The sequence below is a fragment of the Strigops habroptila genome, chromosome 13, assembly GCF_004027225.2.
Source record: "Strigops habroptila isolate Jane chromosome 13, bStrHab1.2.pri, whole genome shotgun sequence".
Taxonomy (NCBI): domain Eukaryota; kingdom Metazoa; phylum Chordata; class Aves; order Psittaciformes; family Psittacidae; genus Strigops; species Strigops habroptila.
In genome coordinates this window covers 11,297,761-11,322,955 of record NC_044289.2, presented here as the reverse complement: position 1 = coordinate 11,322,955, position 25,195 = coordinate 11,297,761, and the positions used below count along the sequence as shown (strand labels likewise).

Sequence of the window (25,195 nt, the reverse complement as noted above, 5' to 3'; positions counted from 1 at the left end):
GGCAACCCACCCCAGTGCCTCACCAAAAATGTCTGTTTTCATGCAGAAACTAAACAGACAAAGGAAGTACATGAAGCAGTGGTGGTAGTTTATAATCCTGAAGAGTGCAACTGGATTTTCACCCCTACCAGTGACCAAAAAGCTGGGAGGGAGGGGGGCTGCAGCAGAAGGCTGCCAGGACACCAAATGGGTCTCTACCATGGTGAGAGGGTGGAAGGGAAGGGGGTTTGTTCAGCATGGGGAGGGCAGGAGAGGCTCCACTGTGGTCTCCCACCTCAATGGGCCCTGCTATCAGCGGGCAAAGGATGAGAGGAAGGATTTGAACTGTAGCGAGGGCAACTCGGCTGAAGAAAGTTTCCACACAGGAATGGTTGTGCAATACCGCAGGGCTGAAATGACTATGCAAGGCTGCGAGCACCACTGCACCTGGTTCCAGCCATGGCACAGGGAAGCAGACTGATAACCTTCAGAGGTCCCTGCCAAGCTGTGACTAACATCCCTCACACCCCCTGTCAGACACCTCTAACCCTGCACTCACCTCAGGCACTTGAAACGTTTAGTCACCAATTTCAGTACATTTAGTCACCAATTTTAGTACATTTAGTCACTAATTTTAGTACATTTCTACACATCAACATGTAACACTGCATCTTTAGTGTTGGTTTGGTTTTTGTTTGAACTGATTAAAATAGAGATTGCTAACTGACAAAAAAATGGGGGAAAAAAAAAAGATAAAATTAAAAATAGCCAGAATACAGATTTAAGATGTCTGAAGCTGTAGTTGCTGCTATGATCTCAGTAGGGGTGAGTATGCAGCAAGACCAACAGAAACACTTCTGGAGACAGAAAGACATTATAGCAAATCAATTATCAGCCCAGCACGACTTGATATCATTTCGTTAATGTTGGCACTTAACATCAGTGTCATCTTTCCAAAGATGATCTGCTATTAATTCAACACAAGAATCACACTGCTATATCTTTAAGATTTGGATAACAGGCAGCCGAAGACAAAAATCGATCACTGCTATTTGCAGAAGCAGATGCTGCTGAAAGATGACAGAGCACTAAATGTGTCCGTGCCAAAAAGCATTTAGCTTCCTGGTTTTATAGGGTTAGACTAAAATATGAAGGTTTGACAGAAAGTGAGATCACAGCTGTGGCAGAGAAGAGCCTTTTTGAGAAGGTCACCCTGCAGTCACAAGAAAGGCTTCATCATGCATTTATTTTGGAACTTAAAGAGTTGCCTACAAGGATGAGCCATGAGAACTCCCTGGAGCCATTAATGGTCTACCATTCAGATATGCAGTCATCGTTTAGGAGCTGTATTAATTACACAAATGGAACACCACAGCTCTGCTGGAGCCTGTCCAGCTGACTGCAGAATTGCAGGTTTGGGTTGGCTGTAGGGAGCCACAGGCACTGGCAGGAGCCCTCCACGGAAACTCACAAGTGCTGCCTGGTAGAAAGTCGTGTTTAGAAAAGTCTAAGAACACCAGTATTATTGTGCATGAGAACAGAACAAGATGTGAAATGGGTTGGTCCAAAGGTAGAGAATGCTGTAAATTGTGAACAAATATCCCCTTAGATTTTGATTTTTAAAGGAGCATCACGTTAAGCTTACTACCAACTTCAGTGTACCCCTTCAGCATTTGAAAGGAAAGTCCAACTGCATGTGGTACCACAAAAGATGGGACAGTCCTTACCCAAAGCACAAACAGTCCAGATGAGACAAAAGACACCTGACAGATGCAGGGCATTGCAAAAAGCCAGCGAGGCAACATCAGCAACAGCCAGCGGCCTCAGCATACTAAGCCTCTCCTCTGCCAGGCTACAGCAAGGGCAAGTTTTAAAGAAAAACTTAAACAACAATGTGCTCCCTTCCCAAAAATGTCACCAGTCTGAATACTGGAGGGAATGAAGAGGTCAGTCTTAGTGGCTGACTGCAACATACTGCCTTACATCAAGCAAAAGATGACAAAGGTGTGGAAAGCCTTCAGGCCATTTGTATTTCCATGCCGCAGAGAAAGTAGAATGATAGAGAAGGAACAGCACAGTCAATTAAACCAACAGGAGATTTACTTACTTTTTTTTCCCCCCAGCAGTAAAGAACATCCATGAAACCAGATCATTCAGTACCATCTAGTCCCAGAAATCAAAGCACTCATTTTGTTGATTTTGTCAAATTAGCTCTCACAATCGACAATTTTCAGAAGCTCTTGAGCTTCAAAGGATGCCTTTAAAAGGAAAGTGGGATTTACAAAGTCCTTCTGTCAAGCTTGCTGAGTAATGAAACTAGAATTTCTGCTTTTCTCTAGAATTATTATTCTCTACTCAAACTTGACAGCAGAAGAATCCTTGTCTTATTAGTCTTTCCTCTTCAAAGAGATTGCTGTTACCTACCTAGGGTGAATATTCTAGAATCACAATACTTGTCATAAGAGAAAATAAGATAACTTCAAGAACACTTTTTGTATGCTCTCTACTCAAGTCAGTTTATATAGGTAATACTTAATATACATATTCTTGAAACCACGGTGAGAGACTTCCTCCCTTCACAAAAATTGAAGCTGAAGTTATGGCTGGGAACTGCCAGGAGAACATGCCACAAATTTATCTACAAAGAAGATAATGTAAATCAACAATGAACAATTACTACATAAGCAACATCGAACTAAAATCTGATACTGGGAACATGTATATGTATTTGTCAAGATTTCAGAAGGCTGCAATCTTTATAAGGACAACTGGCCTTAGCAATGGATAATATTTGCGTTTATGAGAACAAGGTGTCAGGAGCAACAAAACCAAAGTTTAAGTTGACTTGTGCTAGGAAAGTATCACAAATACCCTGCACAAAGCCCAGGAAGTTGCACCCCTGCAAGCAGGAGCTCAAACAAGCTCTGCAGAGATGCAGTGAAGAGCACTCATGTTAACTTTAAAGCAGCAGAGCTATTACCTGCCTTTATTCAGCCGTAATGCCAGAAAGGATCCGCTGGGACAAGCAGCACAGCCTTCTGCTACCATATATAAGATTATATAGTCCCTTTCACACAGGGATCAAGGTCTGTCGTAAATCAATTGGTGTCTTGTCCTTGCTGTTGACAGGCTTGCTGTTTCTCTGGAGTCATAAACCCTTGCATTTCCAGGCTGAAGTTCACGGGTAGTGAGTGTATATGCACTTGTTCTGGAGCAAGCCTCAGCTCTTCAGCGTTCAAACCATCATCCTCTACAGTGTTCACCTTCCCTCCGTGCCCTTTTTTAGTATTTTTATTTTAAGGAGTTCTCACATCCAATGTCATCTTTCATTTTAGTGGTCTAAATAAGCATAGATCTTTCACAGACTTCTCACAGGCTTAGTCCCCAGCAGTCTCAGTAAGCTGCTGTCTGCTTTAGGTTGAATTTAAGACTGAAGATGTACCTGTAGTTAGGATGCACAAAACACTGCCTGATGATTATGTGCAAGCAATGCTTCATTAATATTAAATTTTAAATGGAACTGCAGTTTTACTTGCTTCAGGCTATTTCTTAAGAGATCACAGATGAACTTTAGCAGCTGAACAGTGTAATTTGTACAGTATGATCAGGACTGAGTGATTTTATGCAGTGGAGCAGAGAGATGCCAATTTATTCAACCAGAGCAAAAAGTGCTCCATCATTAATGAATTCACCCACTGGCAGTACAAGCTGAGATCTCCTCATATTAAAAGCAGACCACATAAGCTTCAATAGATAAGAAGAGTTATGGGGACAAGTCTTCCCATAATTATGGCCTATCTCAAACTAAATCAAAACAGAACATACCCAACAGGTATTGCTATCAAGAAAGAGCTCCTAAATCACCATAAAAATCAATGCTTGGTATCCTAACTAATCTCTTTTAATGAATCTAAGACATGAAATGATTCTATGAAAATCATCTAAAGAGAAGAGGACCAACACCCATTCAAAGCTGTAGCGTATACAATTGAAGACTCTTTCTGAAAGAGGAGGAAGCCCTCACAGTAATGAAAGCTGTTTAAGACCAGGTTACATCCTTTTGGATCTCTTATATAAAAACTCAGCAAAGCAAGCTGTTATATATTTATAATGGAGGAAGAAACCTGCATCACAAATTTTCAGTGAACACCTTACATCTTTCACCTCATTAGCTTGAATTGCTAATTTAGTCCAGCGACCACAGAATGTGTCACAGACAGCGAAATGTGAAGGTGCATCAAGAAAGAAGTGAACATTTCATATCCTGCATCATCTGGCTCAGGTTCTGATGAATCTTAACAGGGAAACAACGTCACCGACAGGGATGCAGTCGTCAGGTCCAGCACACTGTGGGTAACAGCTCAGGCTCCCCAAAGGGCATATAACCAAGGAAGCATTTGCTAACACCCTTTATATTCATAACTCAGAAACACATTTGCTTATCTAGAGAGAACAGAAAACAACATGGCAAGGAACATTTTTTTCCTGAAGCTTAAAAAATTTGCTGGTAAAAATGAATTTGGTTTTAAACTTCTGCAGTTAAGGAATTTATATTGCGTTTTTCTCATTCCTGCTCAGGAGGAAAGCTTTCTCCAGGATTTATTTTGATCCAGTAGGAAGTAAGTTTATTCTTAGAAGACACAGGTAGGTTACAGTTTGCCTGTATATGCAAATATATGCATGTGTATGGGACGTGGATATACTTACTAAGTGATTTACTCAGTCTCTTGGTTGAGCCTCCTGAAGCATACTGCCCCCTGTATATTATTCAGGACTCTGTTAGTCCTACTTCCCATCTTCAAGTCAATGCTGCTGCTCAGAAAACAAAAAAATAACCCCCCTAGTTTCTGTCCCCCCATCACAAATGCAGGAGTGCTTAAAGTGTGAGGAACAGCAAAAATAGTTGTGATAAACACATACACCTCTCCAATTTCAATGTCTCAGCAAACATAAATATTAACAGATCATTAACTCTGTCTTAGTGTTAAAGCTTTGTCAAATATTCAGGACAACCAAAGGTGGACAAGCATCCAACTTAGATCCCGGACGTCGCTTCATGCTTCAGTCTGCACAGAACCACTATTTCAATTGCTAGCACCCTGCACTGAGCTCCAGTAGCCTATCACTATTCAAACAGAAAAAACAAACCCACAACAAAGTGACAGCATATACAACACCTCCCATCGCTCAAAACCACTGTCTGCAGTCCACACAACTTGATATTCTTAAACTGTGCAGTCACTGTTTATGTCAAGTTTGCCAGCAAGGATGCTATTAAGATAAAAGTCAGAAAGTAGCACAGCTGAAAGACTTATCTGTGAAGATTTGTATTCCTCACACCTCGAGAGTAGCAGGACAATGCTTCTTACAGTCGAGAAGAATTTAATCAGTGTAGGAGTTTCTATAAGCAGCGTGTTATTTAAATGCATAATGCTAAGAGTGTTCAATGGCCCAATGATGCCTAAATGGTCCAATTTATTTTAAACACAGAACTGTACCACTGGGCATTAACACTAAGTAGTGGGAAGCTGCTACAAAGAGCTATTATCTGAGGAGAAAACCAGAGGCAAAACACAGCCAACATCTTTGACATGCACGTGATGTAAATCTTGACAAGATGCAGAGCTATTCTCTACAGTACCTGCATCGGATATTTGGATAATATGAAGCTGCACTTTTTTGGACAAATACTGATATTACACCACCTACAACTACCTCAGCTACCTACCAGTAATACTTCATTCAATTAAAATATTAACACAATCACATAAAGCTTCCATATTCCTTTTGCTGTTCATGTTACAGCTTTTACAGTCATTGCTTTACTTGAAAAATCACAGGTTAATTATGGGGGGAAAAAAGCTTCCCAAGTCTTGGCAGTAACACTTCTCAGGTTCATGTTTAAGTGTCACCCACTGGATGTCTCACAAAGCCACCAAGACTAACAAGCTTTACTCCAAGTCATTTTTCTAATGGGAAATTGTGAAGTTTGCATCTTAGCTCATTTAACTTGCTAATAAGTTAAATCCAATCTCCCCCCAAAAGGGGAAATATCTTTTTGAAAGGACACAACCGTACTTAGCAGTGTCAGCATGTTAAAAGTGTAACAAAACCCAAACCACCTCAAACTGTATTATAAGACTGAAGCCTAGAATTTTTTATTTTAAACATTCACAAACTATGAAGGATTTTTACCTGCACATTACATGATCAAAGTTGACGCAACAGCGTTATTAGAGCTTCTGGTCCCCCTCTGCACCAGACACTACTGAATACGTGCTGCATTAATAAACCCCCACACCCACAATTCTTCCACCATCTCCAGATCCCTCATTCATTTCAATCCCCAAACCAGACAGCCCAACTCACACCACTGCTGGCAGTTCTGTGTTCTCCCAGTGTCATTTTATTTGATGCTTAAATAAGCAAGAGGCCCTTTAAAGTAGAAAATAGGACAGATTATAGTACTAGACAAACTAGATCGTATTTCACTTGGATCTGATTGTATTACAGTGTCCAAGGAAGGCAATACGTTTATCTGCTATATTATAAAATTATGTTCCACTCTCTAAATTGGAGAGAAAAACTCATGCCAAGTTTCCACTGAAGACCTATAGCAAATAAAGCAGAAAAAGCAAAAAGAGTAAAAAATGCTGCACTGTTTACTAGCACTATGTATTCTCTCATAGGAAAATGGAAAAAAAAAAAAGATTATTTCAGACATATTAACAGTTCAAAAGTTATTCCAGCTTTCAACCACAATGGAAATGTCTTATTACAAATCATTGTTCATCTACAGCTCTTCAGCTACTTCCAAAGTTTTCTTGGAATAGTTTAACTGCAATCCATAAGTAATCTGTTAGCAATCGATTTATAAGTAAAATGCATCGCAGCGCAATTTAGTATCTGCGGTTTCAGGCAATCACTTGAGTGCTTTCAAAACGCATAACAGAATGTCACAGTGACATTTTTAATGCTGACAGAGTATTTATATTGAATGCCCAGAAAAGAGCCAAGCAAATGAAAGAATTTAAGCAAACAGAATTACAGCTCAATTGACCACAAAACAAAACTTCCCCTGCAATGTAATATACTGGGATTTACGAATGCTTTTCCTCTGAGCCTGAAAAGTCATCAATTGATTTATGAAAAGAATCACTTTCAAGGCTATTGAAAGCTATTTGCTAAACATTTCTAAGACAATCCTATCTAAAGCATTGTATTTCAATATCCTATAAACACTTTTTAAATTAAGAAGAAATGAAACCAAACCAAAAACTGGTGATGACAGAGATTTATTTTTTGGAAGTAGGAGGAAGGGCTAGAGAACAAGCTCAGAAGCCTGCAGTTAAAAAGCCCAAGACACGTAAGGAAGCTAAATTCTTCTACTAATGCCATACAAGAAAAATCAGAACTTTTTTATTGACCTAAGCCAGATTTTATTGTGAGTCATAACACAAGCTGCCAAATGAAATAATGCTCTTAAAAATACGAATCAATGAAGCTTCTTCAACCTCAAACAGCATTATTACATTTATATTTAAGATTACAAAAAGAGCTTGCTCCAGAGAATTCTGTAGCAGGCTCATGAGCTTTACCATTAAATCAATTTAACAGAATGTTATAAGAACCCGAATACCAAAATGGCAAGCTGAAAAATGGAGCTATAGGCAATTCACATGAAGGGCAAGCTGCTCAAAGACACTGCCTTGCAGTGCAGCCCAGAAACACACACAGAACTGCTCTATGCAGTGGCCAGAATTCCAGAATTACAGTACTGGCAAAGGAGGAGAATGAGGTATTAAAATCGAAGTTTTAGTCTGGTACAATACTACTCATTGACATCAGATTTCTTGGAATGCAGGTACCAGTTATGAAAACACAGCACAGCCTGCAGCAGAGAGTGCTGGATACCACTGTGTGACACCCATCGACACAAATGTGGTATGGTGTTAACCATCACCTGCACCTAAGATTTCAGAATGCTTCCTCCAGCAGGCAGAGCTGCTCAGGCACTTCTACTGCATACTCAGCTTCGAATACCATGACGCAGCAGCAGTTGAAGAACAAAGTGCTTAAGAGTTTGAAGTCTAAGGAAGCTTTAAAATAAGTCGACTTTGTAGTCACAGAGATGTAGAGCTCTTAGAGCTTGTTCTGGAGCTCCCTCTTGAGGTTAGATTCTACACTATGTTGAAGACACTGCTATACTCTGATTCTACTCAAAATGAGAGTATGTCCTTGCAAAAAAAGATAATATCAAAGGCACCTCTTCAAATCTCTGCACACTAGTTCGTATGATGCTTTTGTGTTACAAGCGCTGCAATCTTAAAACACAGGAAGATCAACTGAAGAGGCACTTTACTTACACACCTTTGGTAGCTGGGGCAGGAGCACCACAGACAGGAAAACCCCTGTTACTGTGCATCATGAAATGGAACAATACGCACTGGTGATGAGAAACTAACAGTGTTGTCTATTTGTAAAGAAACTGTAATTGCACTAGGTTTAAGGCTGTTAACATGTCCCACTCTTTGGGCATCATTTTAGCTACTATAAGCATCCCCATCTCCTTGCCAGAGCTACCTTGTTCCACAAAGCCTGACAGCATCACTCCATTGTCTTTGCTGCCACCACCTGCTACATGGGCTGACACATCTGGTTTTTCATGTGCTGAATCCGTGCTTGCCAAAGTTTGAAAACTTTTTAAACAGATTCTGCTGAAATTTCACTCTCAAAATAAGCATATTTCCACAAGCTCTACAAAGCTCCCAAATGGAAAAAGCTTTTAACAGAGAAATTCCTAAGAAAACTCACGTTGAGAATTTTTCTCCTCTCTCAGAATAGCTGAAGGTTCAAAATCAGATAGCCAAGGAAGTCTTTGGAAGGAGTGCAAGAGCCAAAAGAACAAGCCTTGCCCATGATGGTCATGTTTAACTACTGCTGAGCCCCCAACTCGGCACTTTCTTCAGTCCTTGAGCAAACATCCATGCGTCACATCATTTAAAATCTTCCATCCTGGGACAAGGCTAGTAGTTTTTGTAAGTTTTTCTATTTTAGAGTGGAACAGATTTCAACTTGAATGCCTCACAACAGCAATACAGTTTATTCGGTTGTCCTTAGTGATTAAGGTAACGCTGAAAAAACACACAAGTCTAGAGACATGCTGTCTCCTCCCACTGCATGCCTTGGTGTGCTTGAAACCTGCGAGGTATTTGTCATTTTATAAACACAGCCCTTAATTTGAGGCATCAGTTCTGAAACATACTTGCTGTTTTCAGCTGCCAGATCACCTTCTAAAGCAACACAATTTTTTCTATTAACGTTACGCTACAATCTCCCTCCTCAGTGAAAGAGACAACCGACGAAAAAGAACCAACAAACCCCGCCACATTAGCTAGAATCAGATGGTTTTTGATCACCACAGAAGCTTGTAGAAATTGTGCACAACTTGTCAGCTATCCCAAATGCAAGACTAAAAAGAATGGCTTAAAACTTGGACCTAGAAAGGGTCTCTTCTCCATTGCCGGAGGGCATTCACCTAAGAATTCTAGCTCCCTACAACTAAAAGCAACCACAAAAAAAAAAAAATCAAAGCAGATTGGGAATACACATCATAGCCCACATTACGTCTTAAGTAATATTCTAGAAGTTAAAGATATTTTCTTACTTTTCATGGTGCCCTCCTCTTCTTCCTCTTCAGTGTTTATGACCATTGTGCCCAACTGGGATTCCAAGGTGCCATCATGTTCTATCATTGTGTTGGCTCCATCAGCCATGGTGTTGACAGCTCTTATGGTACCAGTTTCATCTCCACTTGCCCTCACCATGGTACCTGAATCAGTTTCATCTTCTTCCTGTACAAGGATGTCATAAATACATTTTTACTGATGGTGGTGAAGTCCCATGAAGAATGTGTCCTTGAATACAGACAAGTCTTACTAATCCAAAGATTTTTACAAATACACATAGAAGCAACATTTTGTTTTATGCACTTAATTCTCTCCCTGTCATCTCCAAACAGGTAATGAAAAGTCTTCATACTTTTCTGCCAGCGTGACAAATATGAGAACAGATAAATAATCAGCAGAGTGTTTCTCAATGCAAGTTGTATGTCATTTCCGACCTGGTGACCTGTCTGTAAGAGTAGATTACTATACTCCTTCAGTCATTAGTGTTTCTATTCATGTTGCCAGTTTTAACAGTTGATCTAAAACCCCTGTCTCAAGTGGTACAGTTCACTGAGGAGTCACTAGTTATTAGCAACGGGTCAAAGTCCGGAGTGCATGTGGCACACTGAAGAAAAATGATTAGGAGCCTGTCTTTAACATTTAGGTAGTTTTACCTGCTATCAACTTCAGAAGCACTGAGTAAAAATGAATCAAATTTGAAATTATATTAAAAGGAATGAAAGAAATTATTAAAGTAAGTAATTTTTTTTGCATGAAAATTATTTCTTATCTTTCCACTTAGTAACAGGTGCTAATATTATACAAGTTTGAGTTATTGCTGTCAAGGCTCAAGAGCCTGATTCTGTAGGAAAACACAAGCTCCTGAAACAAATTCTGGTAGGACAACTTCCTGGCACAGGAAGTCAGCCAGAGGTGGTAGTTTCATTAGGTGATGTGTGCTTCACTAAGCATAGATTGTGACTAAGATTTCATGAAGAATAAGATCAAAATTTCCACAACCTATTTAGTTTCTTGGAAACGTGGATCAGCTATCCAACCAAAAGAACAAAAGTAACTTCCTAGGTCCTAAGTTTACGCAGAGTTTCTAAGCATCTCACCTTGGATGAGATACTCATATTTGTTGTGAAGATAAAGTTCACGGTTCATTATGTGCAACCATGGCCTTACTGATCTGTATTAGTGTTAGAGGGAAAAGACAGGTCTTGCACATCGAGCTGTAATACTCCATCTCAATGTCATTGAAAGGAAGAAGCACACCCCTCCATGTTCTGGTGTTCCATGCATTTTATCTTTTCTGTCAAGGGTGTCTACATAATTTACTTCCCAGCCTCAAAACCAATAGCAAGAGGAGGAGAAAACTACATGAAATGTTAATGGAGGAAAAGTAATTTTATGTGGAGATGAGTGGGCGAGAGGAAGTAATAGATTTGTTAGCTACACATCACTTAACAAAGGACTACAGCAGAAGTTTCCATAGCACTTGGGAAGTGCTTAGGAACACTTTTCTGCTAGCAGACATGGAGTAGAGAAGCTTCAGGAGAACACGCACACTGACAGAGACCATTCAACTCCACTACATAGACATCATCTCTCAGCAATGTGACTCCAGAGCAGTCAGAAATCAAGAAATACAGGGTAGGGACAATACTGTCAGAGCCAACATCATGGCAACATGACCAGTAAAGTTACTTCCACACTGAATAAATAGGCAGTCCTAAACTGGAGAACTAGATGAACAACACTTTCAGCATCCAGGCTGTGGACCATGCTGTTCAAGTCTAACCTCTGAAAAGGTCTGGCATATAATGCCTTTTGTTGTCCATTTCATTTATTCAGGTTGAAGCAGGCAGAGGCTCAAAAAACAGCTTTCAACATGCTTTCCATATTCACATGCTGTAACCACTGAAACAAGGAGCCCATATTTAAATTCACAGCAATCCCCTGGACACTTGTCATGCCCTCACCTCAGGTTTCTGTCGGTTGCTCTTGTGTAGTAGAAAGTTTCTATAAGGGGGGTTCTAAAGCACAATAGTAAAACAACACAACATACTTATATCATAGTGCATCACAGATGATATTATTATTTTATACCAGGAGAGCAGTCTAAGACGTAAATCTACAACGAACAATTCTCACTACTGAATAAACAACATAATCCAACTGGGAAAATATACCAAGTCTTCTGCGTACACTATTTTGTAGACTATTCAATCACAGGTCTGGAGCTACACTACAAGCTAAACAGCAATCCATACATGCTGGCTATCCCACTCTATAAAGATTGAGCAGGGACCAAGCACTGGGTTAAGTAGAAACCTCAAGAACTACATAAAATCCAAGTGCAACTGGATAAAATAGTGCCAAAACGAAAAACAAAGCAGCTAAGCCTTATGAAAGGAGCAAGAGTTTGGACTTTGTGCACAGTTACTGTTAAATACTCACTGAATTTTCTTCGTCATCTTGATCTAGTTCACGCTGTTGTGCCTCTTGACGTTTCAGCTTGATATCCATTGCTTCATTTATCAAGTCTCGCAGAATTGACACTCCTTTGGCACTTTTAACAAAAGGATGCTGAAAAGGATTTTGAAAACAAATAAGCACTGCACCCGAGCCAAGATATAACAATAAAACATTGTTATAATAGTCTACTTCCAATCAAAATTAAGGTTTAACTTGATACATTACTAAAGTAAAAATCCATGACTTCTGTTTGGCACAGGAGGGAGACGTCCAAACAAGACCATGCTCCAAAGGCACTACTGCTGCAAGACCTTTGGCTCATTCCATTCCACAACTCCACTCACTTTCCTGAGCAGCTTAGTTGTCAAGAATCAATTACACAGATCATCACCATCGAGACCATTCAGAGCAATCACTTTCATTTAGCCTCCCCTTCTTTAAGAGGCAGTTTCTTGGCAGAGCTGGTGAGAATTTGAAAGTAAAAAAACCACCAAAACTAAACAACAAAAAACCCTCCAAAAGCCAAACAAACAAAAAAAAACAACCCAGAGAAGACAAAGATGGAAAGTTGAAGTCAGACTGGTCCTTAGAGAAGAACTGAAAAGTTGAAGTTGAGTGTAAGATTTTTAAAATGACATATTAAAAAGTAAAGTCTGTAGTGAGCAGGAGCAGCAAGAAATGAAACCAAGATCGCAACAGACACGTGGCACTGCCTACCCTAGCAATCCTTCTCTAGAGCTTATGTTCTTGTAAGAAAAGGCACACCTGCAGAAGCTGGGTTGCAGTGGCACGCTGCTCCGGGCTCTTGACAAGACACTGTTTTACAAAGTCTGTAAAATTGTCTGACCAGACCTCTGGTTTCCGGAATGTTGGAGGTGGATTGGTGGGAATCATGAAAATTGCCTAAAACCAGAAGAATATTCCACATTTGCAAACAAAGTTTAATGCTTTCCAACAATACAACATGAACACACACAAACATACACTGGTATTAACAAACAACAGATGTTTTGAATTTGCTGCTTCTGAAGAGTTTGTGCCAATATTATATGTAAATTTGCTCAGAGAGGTCAAGCAGCAAGAAATCAGAATTTTCTCACTACGTGCTTACACTTCTGTCTGAGCCATTATGTGCCCCAAGAGATGTGAATCTGCCTTTTTTGTCTTAAAAAATTTGTATTTGCATTAAAAAAAGAAAAGAAAAAAATCACTTTGGATAATACAGCTGAAAATATGTTTCTTCACACCTAACACAGGGAGCTTCAGCTATGTCTTAATGGAAGAGGATTGTGATTTTCTTTCCCGTGCAATTCTCCTTCTCAAAGACCTGTTTTTCATTTAATCAATAGCGCAAACAACTGTCAGAAAACAAATTAAAAGCCAGGTGGCACATTGATATGTTACTCAGGCAGCTACAATAGCAAGACGTCCTTTCCATACATTTTAAAAGACCACAGTCCTTACCCTCATAGGATGAATATCTGCATATGGTGGCTTGCCTTCAGCCATTTCTATTGCAGTGATTCCCAGAGACCAGATGTCTGCAACACAGTTATACCCTATTTCTTGAATCACTTCTGGAGCCATCCAAAATGGGGTGCCTATAACTGTGTTCCGCTTTGCCATGGTGTCCTGAGAAGAAGAGCAGGATAAAGATCCAGGCAAAGGCACCTGTATTAGCCACCAATGTTCATTAATGAATTATCATCCTAATTATCTTCCACTTGCATGCACATTATTAGACTCGGCAAGACTGGGATACAGAGAACTGCAAAGAGGAATTGAAATGTGCTTACAGAAGTTACAGATATCCTGAAGAAATCAGCAAATGCTATCGCAAGCCATTACTTGGGTATAAAGGCTTTCACAGAGAAAGCTCTGCTCTAATCTGTTGCTGGTTTAGCATCTTATTATGTTGATGTAAAGTGCTAAAACCCAAGTTTGGAACAATTCCTCAAAGTCTCCACAAGCACGTCATACTCACATGCAGGTTAAAAAGATAAACAGAAGTGTACACAACCATCTTGGTTTTACTTACTGTAAGTTGTCCTGCCACGCCAAAATCTGCAAGTTTAGCATGTCCCTCTGTATTTAGCAATATATTTCCAGCTTTGATGTCCCTGTGTATTTTCCTCATAAAATGTAGGTACTCTAGTCCTTTCAGTGTTGATTGCACTATTGTAGCAATTTCCTCCTCTGTGAGCTAAAGAAAACAAAAGTTACTGCCAACCCATCAGTTGCTGAGATGCAACACTATTGTGTTTCAGTCTATGTTTCCTGAGATTCACTAATTGCCATTTAATTGCCTTCACTAGAAGTTGCTATACTAATGGGAAATTGGTCAGTGACTTACAGCATTATACAGTAGAATTAGATATCAATCAGCATACACATGTACCATATTTCACATACCATAACCCCTTCTCAACTAATAATTCTCATCCTGTAATAACCAAAACAAGGCAAAGTCAAACAGACTACAGATTCTACTTTGGGCTCAGTCTGGGTTTTCAGGAAAGCCAACAAACCAAAATCTGCTCCACTGATTACATTATCCAGATAACCAAAACTCGATCAATGTCATCGACTTTCTCGCTTTCAGAGGAACAAAGGACCTGCACCTCAATTTCTGGCTAATGGTTGTGTCAGGCATTGAACACCATGAAAACTATGTCCAAACTACTCAGCTCCCCTGAGCTGCTGGACACCCCTATTTCCCATTTACACATTCAAAGAAGAAAGGACGTACGGTTTTATTTCGTAATCGAATAATATCAGACACAGATCCAGCGCCACAGTATTCCATGACTATCCACAGGTCTGTGTTCTTAAAATAGCTGCCGTAATATTTCACCACATGAGGACTATGAAATGTGAAAAAAGGAAAAGAAAACAAAAGATCAAACATCAGTAACCAGCGTAACTGAATAAGCACAGTACACTGCAGAGTCCCTAAGTATGCTTTAGAAATTCAGAGTTGAAGTGCCACTGAAACCCTGATCAAAAGTATTCCAAACCAGTCTGAACTTGCACAGGGCTGCTGCAGCCCTGCCAAGCCTCTTCCCCAGGGTGGTGCTCATCTGACCCGCTAGTAAGGCAGTTCAGGGAGCTAAACCATCTGAAAATAAATCCTATAGAAATAAGAAGTGATTAGCCTTCAATCTGGTTTAGCTCCCTGAATTGGATTACAACAAGGTCAGTCCTGTGGCAAGCAAGAAGGCAGGACAAGGGAACGAGAAACAGACCACAGCAGTCCCCAATAAGGCTGCTGCAGAGCTTTTGCAACCAAGTGGAAACATTAAATAAGGTCCAAAGTTCGCTGGAAAATAGCTATCATGTTAATTAATATGAATGTTTCCCCACTACCACATGCACCTACTTGTTTCCACAACTCAGTCCAGGATGTATTTTAGAAATCCAGTGCAACTTAAGACTGTCTCTCACAGCCAGATCTCTGGCTGCCCCAAAACCAACCAACCTAGTAAAGTACATTGGGCAGAATAACTGTCTGTCCTGTGGAAAGGCACAGCAGAAAGCTAACAGAAAGACTGTTCCTGATTTTATGGCAACAGAGCTAAGGAACAAAAGTGCACTTAATCCATTCTCTGCTGAATTTTTTCTAATGAAAAACTGTGAAACTGGCAAATCAGACACAGTGCAGTGTCCCTTAATCTTGTCCCTACTTAATCGGGGCTCCAGTGACTCGCTCCTTCTGCTGTTCACAACTGTAAGGTCTCATCTCAGGCCTTGCAATGTTAATATTTAATTTCTTTTACGAAAGAGACAACTAGTAATGATTTCCAAGTTACACAGTAAGATTTTTCACAAACAAATTGTTTTCAAGTTATGTTTTTTGTCTGCCACCAGTCACCTTCATTTAAAGACAGTGAGAATGAAGCGCAGTGAGTGAGCCCGTAGTTTCACACTGCTAATACAATTTATTTTAAATGGCTTTCCATGCCTGATGTCCAAAGGTAGCGTTTCTTAAGGCTAGATTCACAATACCAGAAGAAAATAGTGTATTTTAAACTAAGCCTAAGACACACTTTGAGAGGAGGTCTTCCACGCCCTTGAGCTCTTCATTAAGTTATTACAACATCTTTTGCCATAAGAAACATGCAAAGACAACCCAGAGAGCAGAGCAGAGCTGCCAGTAAGTTATTCTGGGGATGCTCACATCAGCAGACAGCTTGTACCGCACTAGAACCTGCACAGGCAGAAAATGGCCAGGAAGGACACTTCTGCCACCCAAGCAGGTGACAGCACATTGCTTATGCACATGCAAGAGCAGTCATGCATTAGTGGCTCTCGTCCACATGCCCCTTAAACAAACCAACAAAAAAACCTCTTCTAACAGTTTTCTATGTCCATACTGAAGCATTTTTAGAAGTCATTACCCCTCTGGATATGAGAACTGCTGTTCTAGCACACCATCAAGTTACCACTGCTCAACAAGTGATGGCACATGGGGAGAACTGCAGTAACCGTTCACATGCTCAGCTCTCTGCTGGCAGCAAGTGCAAGGTTATTCAACTCAGCTTAATGCTCTTAGTGCAAGCTACATTTTTGTTGTCTTACCTTTGCTGGGATTAACACTACCCAAATGGTCAGTTAACATGACTCAGTTGATACGAGGTAACTTGATCGTACAACTCCAGCCTTTTAAAAAACATTTAAGGCAACATCGTGGCTTTTATTTGATTAAATGCCATTTTCTTTGCATACGATAATGGGTTTTGCAGTACACATTTACCTGTCACATTGCTGCATTATGGATATTTCCTTTATGATCTCTTGCAGGTCAGATTCCACAGGAACTTGCTTAATTGCAACAACTTGACCCGTTTCCTTATGAATGGCTTTGAACACGCTGCCATAGGAACTATGAAACAAAATATTAAACAAACACCGAATACATTAACATTTTAAAAATGCAAATGCCTTTTGCCAGTGCAGCCATCAGGTGAAAAATTAACTATCCTTCTGCTAAAAGTATTTTGGTTTTTTAATGTAAATAATCAGTCCACTAGCTTCTAAACATAATGCAAGTAAGTCACAGCACACTGAGGTGGTCAGAAAAGAGCCAACCACTATTACATTGCCTGTAGCTTTGGAAAATTTGGAAATCTACACAAATTCAACAAATCAGGTTCTCTCTTTTTCCAGCATACTGTACCAGCAGAGCATCAGTAACAACTACAGCTCTGGTCACAGAGGTTTGCTTGTTCTTGTCAGATATTATCTGTCTTATTTCCAGCTTCTTCCAGCATCCAGGCAGATTTACAACTCAGGTTTTGTCCAAATGAACTGCTTAAGGCAGCAAACATGTCACTCACTGAGTGTTCCCTCGCTGCTCTGTCTCACCAAGCAACAGAAGTTAATTTCCGCCTTGTGAAGCTTCCAAAGGAGGTAGTAGGGATGAACTACAAAACCTCCTGAGCTCCCACAGAGCCCTATCGACTCCAAACTGGCATTTTTCAACAGTGTTTTAACTCCCTACTGCTGAGCCATAAGCGACTGTTTGGATTAAGATATCACACTTTTGGGAAACAAATTCTTTATTGTGTTACTAACCAAACACTGTTGCTATGTTAGTACATACCTTTGCAGTAACAGGATCATGACAAAAGTGAAAAATCAGAGACCACTGAACACATACCCATTACACTGATCTGTTCTTAGAGAAACATACACTGGGAACATGGAACAGAACACGTACCCTTCTCCAAGCTTCTCCAATACATCAAATACTTCTTCAGGTTGTTTGGTTAAACTGTCTTCATCCAACTTCTTCAGCTGCCTGTATATGAAAGAACAGAGAAACTATTACATTTAACTGTACAGCAGTTTGGGCTTTGTTGAAACAGAAGAATAAACAGTGCCACTTAAACATATGCAAGGCTTAGCATGAAGTAAATTGATTATGAAGTTAAGTTTATTTCACCCGACCAGGAGACTGAATGTTATTAACATCAAATAGCAAAAGAGGACTGGGAATTACAGAGAACAGGATCTGACTGGGCACACAAATCACAGTTCTCCTTGGTGGAAACACGTCTCAGGATGTATACACTGGTGGTCAAATCCCAGTACAGCACTGCAGAGTCTTGCAGCTATTGAACGTACCTGCTAAAGTTCAAGGTCTTTAACAGAAGGATATGTACTAAGGGCTGCGCAAAAGGGAACATCATCTTCCCTAATGCATTTGGAGTATGTGTGAGATACATTTGTTGGGAGGAAGGATGCAATACTCATCTCACCTGTACATTTTTAATACCAGAAATTCAGATCTTTAATTTGTGAGCCTGGACATATACCAGGAAAGTTCTATCAGGAAAAAAAAGAAAAGGAAATTGATCTTTCAGGATCTTAATGCTGCTTGGTCCATCCTTCTTAAATACATTAATAACAAGAGTCAGCTGAAATACTTCCTAGGGAAGGGATGCTGTGTGATCCTTCACTTAGTCCCACTCGTCCCCAGTACAGCTTCCAGAGAGATTCCATACACAAAGCAACAAGAATCAACCACATTTGTTTCAGTCTACCTCTACCACACTGAGAGCTGTTCAACAAGAAAACCTCCTGAAACAGCTTAGGACTACAGAAGAAAAAAAATAAGATGAAAACAAAGTATTTTACTGTCAAACAAGCAGCATCCAAGAGCCACAAACAAGTGCTCTTTGATTTTCACGCAACTAAAGTCTGAAACAACAACAAAAAACCAACACAAAAACCACCCAAAAACCCCCCCTCCAAACACCCCAAACCAGCTTATACAAGTTTTTGAAACACAGAAACTTATTCTCAGAGTTTTCAGAACTTACTGGTCTCACAGCGAGCAGAACTTGAAATGAAACATGCGTGGTTGCCTGCAACTGCAAATAACTCCTGAAAGCTCTTACTGCTTTAAAGATCATGACTCCACCACAAGACATGCTAATTTTTATAATAAACATATTACTTTTTCTCCCCAGTTTCTTAAACAGAATGAGAAATCACTCACTGACCCCTGGCTATTATGTTTATGTACAAAAGCCATACAGGAGGTGCAGCTCGCACATGGAGTATATACAATGGCTTCCTGAAGCAAAGGAAACATAAAGAAGCAGACTCAGGAAGTGGTGAAATACTGAAGCAGTCACTAGCTTCCCTGCAAAGATAAGCATTAACCAACGGAATGTTACTTCTCCTTGTGAGAATGTGGAAGGAAAAAGGTATGGGAAGAGGAGAAAAGGGAAAAAACCCATACGCATCAGTGACCACACAAGCCACCATTTCCAAGGAGCCCCAAAAGCAGCGATGCAAGAGGCAAATCCTTTTTAGTGACATTAAGATGAGGCCTATATCCGATTAAAACAAACAAAAGCAGGCTTTTTCACAAACCAAACACAATAACCAGACAACTACTGTGCATGTATCGAACTGCCTCACTTCTGCTGTAGTGCAGGAGCACATTCACTCCTCACTGCCCGAGGTCGTCCCGCGCACTCGCTGCTGTCAAAGCCACGCTCTGCCTCTCCACGGCGTGTTTATACAACACGGATAGAACAGCAACACAACCCCCATCTCGCCTAAGCTGTTATTCAGATCTAATCTGAATCACCTTCCACTTAAATACCGGCCTAAGCATTTAGAGAATAAAAACAGATTATTTTTCAATAGGAGACAGGCTGCTGTTTTGCTTAACAAAAGAAGACTGTCACTCAAGACAGGAGCCAGCAGCTTCCTTTGTTCGCTGCCCAAAGCGCTCCCCGGGACCCAGCTGCAAAGCACCGATAGCATTTTGACAGACCGACGCTTCATTCAAACTGCCGCTGACTCCAAATTACTCCTTTGCAGCCCTGCTCCGCTGCAGTCTGGCCTCCCGAGATACGGCGCTCACGGCTTCATACAGAGGTCGCCCCAAAACCCCTCAGTGAACTGGGCTCGCTCCTTGCTGGGGTGACTGGGCGCCGCACGGGCACCGGGACGGCGGGGCACCGGGAAGGTGACAAAGCTGCGCTAAGCTCACCCAAAGAGATGCAAAAGTAAGCAACTGCGGGCTCAGCTGCTACACGGGCAGCGCGCCCTCGGTACAACCACGTTAACCGCCGGACCCAGCGTTCTCTCCGCTATCTCACTTCAAGCCATTTTTCCACCACCTGAACTCAGCGCTGTCCCAGCACGGACCTACCGGCGCTGCCCCGGTGCGATGCGACCAACGCCGACAGCCCCGGCGCTGCCCCAGCCGCCTCCCGCCAGCTCGGGGCCGGTGTGGCAAGAGCCCAGCGCGGCCACCCGGTCCCGCCGGCACCAGGCCTCGCACCAACACCCCTTAGGGCCGGGACCGGCCGCACCGCAGACACCCCCGGTCCCCGCAGGGACAACCCCGCCGCTCACCGGCGCGGGTTCCGTAGCTGCACCGCCTCCATGGCGCTGCGGGCGGCGGTCGCTCGTCCGGCCGGTCACTCCCTCACCCCTCCATGGCACCGCCGCTTCCGCCCGCCGCCGGAAGCCAGCGGGGAGCGCCCGGCCCGCCCCGGCAGAAAGGGGCGTTCCCGGCCCGGCGCGGGCAGCAGCGCGATGGCGGCATCGCCCAGCGACCTGCGCCGGGCCGGCAATGAGGAGTTCCGCCGTGGGCAGTACGGGCCGGCCGCCGAGCTCTACACCCGTGCGCTGGAGCTGCTGGAGGCCGCAGGTACGGCGCGACCCGGGCTGGGCGGGGGGCGGGGAGCGGGCGGACCCCGGGTGAACACCGGCTCAACACGTCTCCCGTTTGTGCCCCCGCTCAGGGGAGGCCGCCGCCGAGGAGCGAAGCGTGCTGCTCGCCAACCGCGCCGCCTGCCACCTCAAGGACGGCGCCTGCCGCCTCTGCGTCGCCGACTGCAATAGGTGAGCGCCGGTGGGGCCCGCAGCGGGGCCGGGGGCTCGTTCGCTTGCTTCCCCACCGATGGGGAGGGCGGGAGGCGCGGCGGGGACGGCGACTGGCCCGGAGCGACGCCGGTTTGGGCTGGCGCGTCGTGCCGCGGCTCCCGCACCGCCCGGGCTGACACCGTCCCGGCCGCTCTCTCCCCTGTACCGCAGTGCCCTCGAACTGGTCCCCTTCGGGATCAAGCCCCTCCTCAGGCGGGCCGCAGCGTACGAGGCTCTGGAGAGGTACCCGCAGGCCTACGTGGACTACAAGACGGTGCTGCAGGTGGACTGCTCCATACAGGCGGCACACGATGGTGTCAACAGGTAACGCTCTCTGCAGGCAGCATCAAAAGGCTTGGGAATGCGTGAGCCATGCGTTGCTTCCGCCACCGCATAAGGAGCAAGGTGGGTCCCAAGCACACGAATGAAGCAACCGAGGCCTCTGATGCTCCATGCAGGGCCTGGCTGTGCTCCATTTGTCTGCTAGCGCCCGTAGCTCATTTCAAGATGCTGGTGGAGGGCTGGGAATTAATTCCAGGGGGTTGTTTAGTGCCTGGTTTAAAGGAAATAATCACCTACAAGTTGCAGTGCCCTGTCTTTTAATCATCCCTGTGCTGACGGGGGTTAGAGGCTGTTGTTATCCTTTTCTCTGCCTAGACTTGTCTGCTTTACTTCATCACTTGCCAGACTGAGGAGTGACACACATATCCCTCGCTTGCCTGAGCACTGACAGTCCCAGCCCTTGCCCTATGATATTTTTAGCCCTGCTGACACAAAGGTCCTTTCATTAATGTCCTGTCTGTAGAAGGAACTTAGTTTAGATGCACGTGTAAAGGGATTACTGGAGAGATGCTGTCCTCGATACATGAGCCAGGTTAGAAAGGGACTGACTGCTGCATGGCCCACCCCGCCAGCAGACGGGTGACTGCCAGCTCTCTTGCAGGATGACTAAAGCCCTCCTGGAGAAGGATGGTGTGAACTGGCGCCAGAAGCTCCCGCCAATTCCCACAGTCCCCATTTCTGCCCAGACGAGGTGGAGTGCTCCTTCTGCTGGAGCCCCTGGCGCAAACACTCCTCCTGCAACTGCACCACAAAGAGAACCAGGTGAGAGTGTGCCCTTGGGCAGGGCAGAGAGCCCTGCAGCTCGGGAGCGTGATGAACAAGAGTGCTGCCACACCGGCTTGGTGTGCCTGCAGCTGGGGCTGTGGCCTGGAGAAACCTGGGCCTGGTTCTGCCACAGCCTTTTTGGTTGATTCTGGATTCTTTGATGTCTCTGTGTCTCACCTCTGGTATGGGGATATTTGCTTTCTGGGAGGCTGCACTGCTCTTGTCCATTTTATAGCATTCTGTATTCTTTTACGCTGTTTCCAGACCAAGCTGCTGCTAACACAGAGAGAGCTCGAACTCTGAAGGAAGAAGGAAATGAACTTGTAAAGAAAGGAAACCATAAGAAAGCAGTTGAGAAGTACAGTGAGAGTTTAAAGCTCAACCAGGAATGTGCAACTTACACCAACAGGTACTACTCAGCACATTGCCCAAGTACTTCTTGGCCCTTTATAAAAGCCACTGTGGTACTTGCGACAGAGCTGTCTAATGTTTGCTCCCAAACAAATGAATAAAACAAAAGCACCAGCCCACACATGTTCACCCCAAGTGCAGTTTTCCCTGTAGTTTCTGTAATGTTCTGTGATCAGGTACTACAAATCCCTTGGAGATGCTCAGGGATTTCTCCCTTTAATGCTTGTCTGCCAGGACTGTGGTATTTTGAGTAGTGTCTGCCGCCCCATGAGCCACAAATTGCAGACTGCTATATGTAAAGTACTTCTAAGGCAATTGCTGCAAGCAGAGCACATTCTGGACTGGTATAGATAGGAACCTGCGTATTGGAAGTGCAGGTTCTTAGCTTTAAAGCAGGTTGCTCTAAAAATCATCTTTATTTTCCAGACTGAAAAACTCTTTCCTTTTTTCCCTGCTTTTAACTGAACCAAACTTGAGCTCAAGAAGTAAGATGACATAACATACAAGAATAAAGACTGGTTTTGGAGTCCAGTTTTGTGCCGCACTGGGGTTGGCTGAGATCTGGTACATGTGTTGCAGCAGCAGATGCTGCTTTTTTGGTCTCTAACCAGGTATCTGTATTGCAGAGCACTCTGTTACCTGGCTCTGAAGCAATACAAGGAGGCAGTACAGGACTGCACAGAAGCTTTGAGGTTAGATCCTAAAAATGTTAAGGCGCTCTACAGACGTGCTCAGGCACTTAAAGAACTGAAGGTAAGTCAGGAGTTTTTTTGAACACTTCTAGGCTAGGACTAGAAGCCTGTTCATGCATGATCAGAACCAGAGGTGCCCTTTAGAACTTGTTTGTGTGCTAGACACTATCTGCTATCACGTAGCTGGGACCTGTATGGACTGAGGGGGGATTTTCTTTCACATTACTATTTGCTCTTTGGATCTCACGAAATTGCAGAGAGGGAATCACAGGCTTAGTTGTGTTGCCTTTGCCTCTGTTGCTGGGTAATAATTCTGCAGCCTTGGACTGAATTTTTAATACATTAACACTTCAAAAATATTCTCCTTCTAGGATTACAAATCAAGTATTGCAGATATCAAGAGCTTGTTGAAAACTGAACCAAAGAACACAGCTGCACTGAGATTACTGCAAGAGCTGAACAGAGCCTAGGGTAACCAAGCAACGAGGAAAGCTTTGTTTTCCACCACAGAAGAAAGCTTTTTCCCTTCTGGTGTTGTTACAGGGACCAGTCTTAATCAGGATCAGTACTGAAATCCATCGTCCACTACTGCTGAGATGTAACGAGTTCTGTGCCAGCACAATGAATGTTAAGACACACAATCTGTATCAAACTCTTATTATCTGGCTCTAAGATCATTCAAAGATTTAATGCCCCTCCCTCAGAGGCAAATAGGTTAATTTCCTTGTAACTATCAGCCTCAGGGACTCTTTTCCATGTTAGCTAAGATGCATGTGAAGTGGCTGTTCTCTTTCTGAAGAGCTGCAGAGATTTTATTTGTCCTTATTCAGGTGACAGTTCTGCTGCATTCGTGCTGCTATTACTTCAGTAAGGTTGCTGCAGGAACTGCTGCAGTCGCCCTAGCACCACGCACCATTCTTGTAACAGAGGCACAGTTACTTGCCAGGGCCAAGCTTCTTCCTTCTCTTACTTGATGCCTGCTGGCCCTCAGCTGAGTTTCTGCTGCTTAGTGTGGCTGGGCAGTGTTTACAGTAGCAACTTTCTTTTATTTTTAATTATTCTGCACATTTAAGGAGACAGCAGCAAGTGAAGCCTGCCTTGTTACACTGTGCACTACTCCTTTCAGATTATGGGTGCTTGGGAATTTTACAGTTGGTTTTTTGTGTTAGTTTATTGTGTTTGGGGTTGGTTTTTTTTAAACCACTTTAGCTCCTCTGTGCCTTTTGGAGCAGTCGCTACAGGGTGTTACAGAGAGGGGGATATGCAGTAACATCCCAACTGAGGCCTGGCTTACTACTTCAATGCATGTTTATACTTTTTTTGCTCTTCTGCTTATCTGGTATTGATGGCACTGACTTGAAATGGTAGGTAAAGAGATATTTGGAGCTATCCTGTAAACCATTAAAACTGTTTCTCATTAAAGCCATGTTTATTTTCACTTTAGAGCTGTGTTTGTTATGTGACTGATGGTACAGGGGAACTGGAACACTAACCACTTCATACTGTCCCCCCTCTTTTTGTCAGAAGACTTCAATCACTGCTGTACAGTGCCTTGCTCTGTCAGTGACAATCCATGAGGGTTTCTAACCATTGCTCAGCTTTGCACATGGTGCATGGGTAGAGCGCTTTAAATACTAAGTCAAGATGCTGGACAGCACTAGAGCTGAGCCAGTTTACAGTCCAGACCAGGAGCCAGAAGCTAGCCCTTAAGTCAGGGTTCAAATACCTTTGGTTTCCACCTTGTTTCTCCCAGCAGTCAATGTTTCAGGCAGGTACCCCACTGAAGTGAATTTAGGAAGCAGGCAATCCCTCTAATGCCATTAAAGACAAAGACTTCTTACCTTAGCCTGATGTTAAGTAGCTTTTTGTAGGTGCCAGGGCTGTACTCCATCAGCTGTAATGGGTCAGGGCTTGAAAGAATTCCTCCTTGAGGGGCAGAGATCATTGCCATTCCCTCAATTCCCA

The 25,195-nt window shown here is 42.9% G+C and overlaps 2 protein-coding genes across 4 annotated transcripts in view; one reads left to right on the top strand and one right to left on the bottom strand.

Annotated features, from left to right (window-relative positions):
• The window catches only part of STK4 (serine/threonine kinase 4), a 47,460-nt gene extending 26,834 nt beyond the window's left edge, over positions 1 to 20,626 (bottom strand). Inside the window, exons 1-9 of one of the 3 annotated variants that reach the window (XR_003993957.1) lie at positions 20,508 to 20,611; positions 17,848 to 17,928; positions 16,882 to 17,010; positions 14,878 to 14,992; positions 14,167 to 14,331; positions 13,593 to 13,760; positions 12,894 to 13,031; positions 12,111 to 12,239; positions 9,647 to 9,833 (exon numbers count right to left, since the gene is read on the bottom strand). Coding sequence is in view for 2 of the 3 variants with exons in the window: in XM_030502945.1 (XP_030358805.1) it covers positions 9,647 to 9,833; positions 12,111 to 12,239; positions 12,894 to 13,031; positions 13,593 to 13,760; positions 14,167 to 14,331; positions 14,878 to 14,992; positions 16,882 to 17,010; positions 17,848 to 17,928; positions 20,508 to 20,539 (1,144 nt within the window). In the remaining variant the exon portion in view is untranslated. Of the gene's footprint in view, positions 1 to 9,646; positions 9,834 to 12,110; positions 12,240 to 12,893; positions 13,032 to 13,592; positions 13,761 to 14,166; positions 14,332 to 14,877; positions 14,993 to 16,881; positions 17,011 to 17,847; positions 17,929 to 20,507 lie in introns of all 3 variants that reach the window. The other 2 variants (XM_030502945.1, XM_030502946.1) reach the window with 2 other exon arrangements.
• A 31-nt stretch (positions 20,627 to 20,657) lies between these two features.
• TOMM34 (translocase of outer mitochondrial membrane 34) lies at positions 20,658 to 24,673 on the top strand. Its single transcript, XM_030503418.1, has 7 exons — positions 20,658 to 20,805; positions 20,900 to 20,999; positions 21,192 to 21,344; positions 21,964 to 22,124; positions 22,392 to 22,536; positions 23,165 to 23,291; positions 23,602 to 24,673. The coding sequence occupies exons 1-7, from the start codon at positions 20,691 to 20,693 to the stop codon at positions 23,698 to 23,700; spliced, it is 900 nt and encodes a 299-aa protein (XP_030359278.1). The 5' UTR covers positions 20,658 to 20,690; the 3' UTR covers positions 23,701 to 24,673.
• Positions 24,674 to 25,195: the final 522 nt, after the last annotated feature.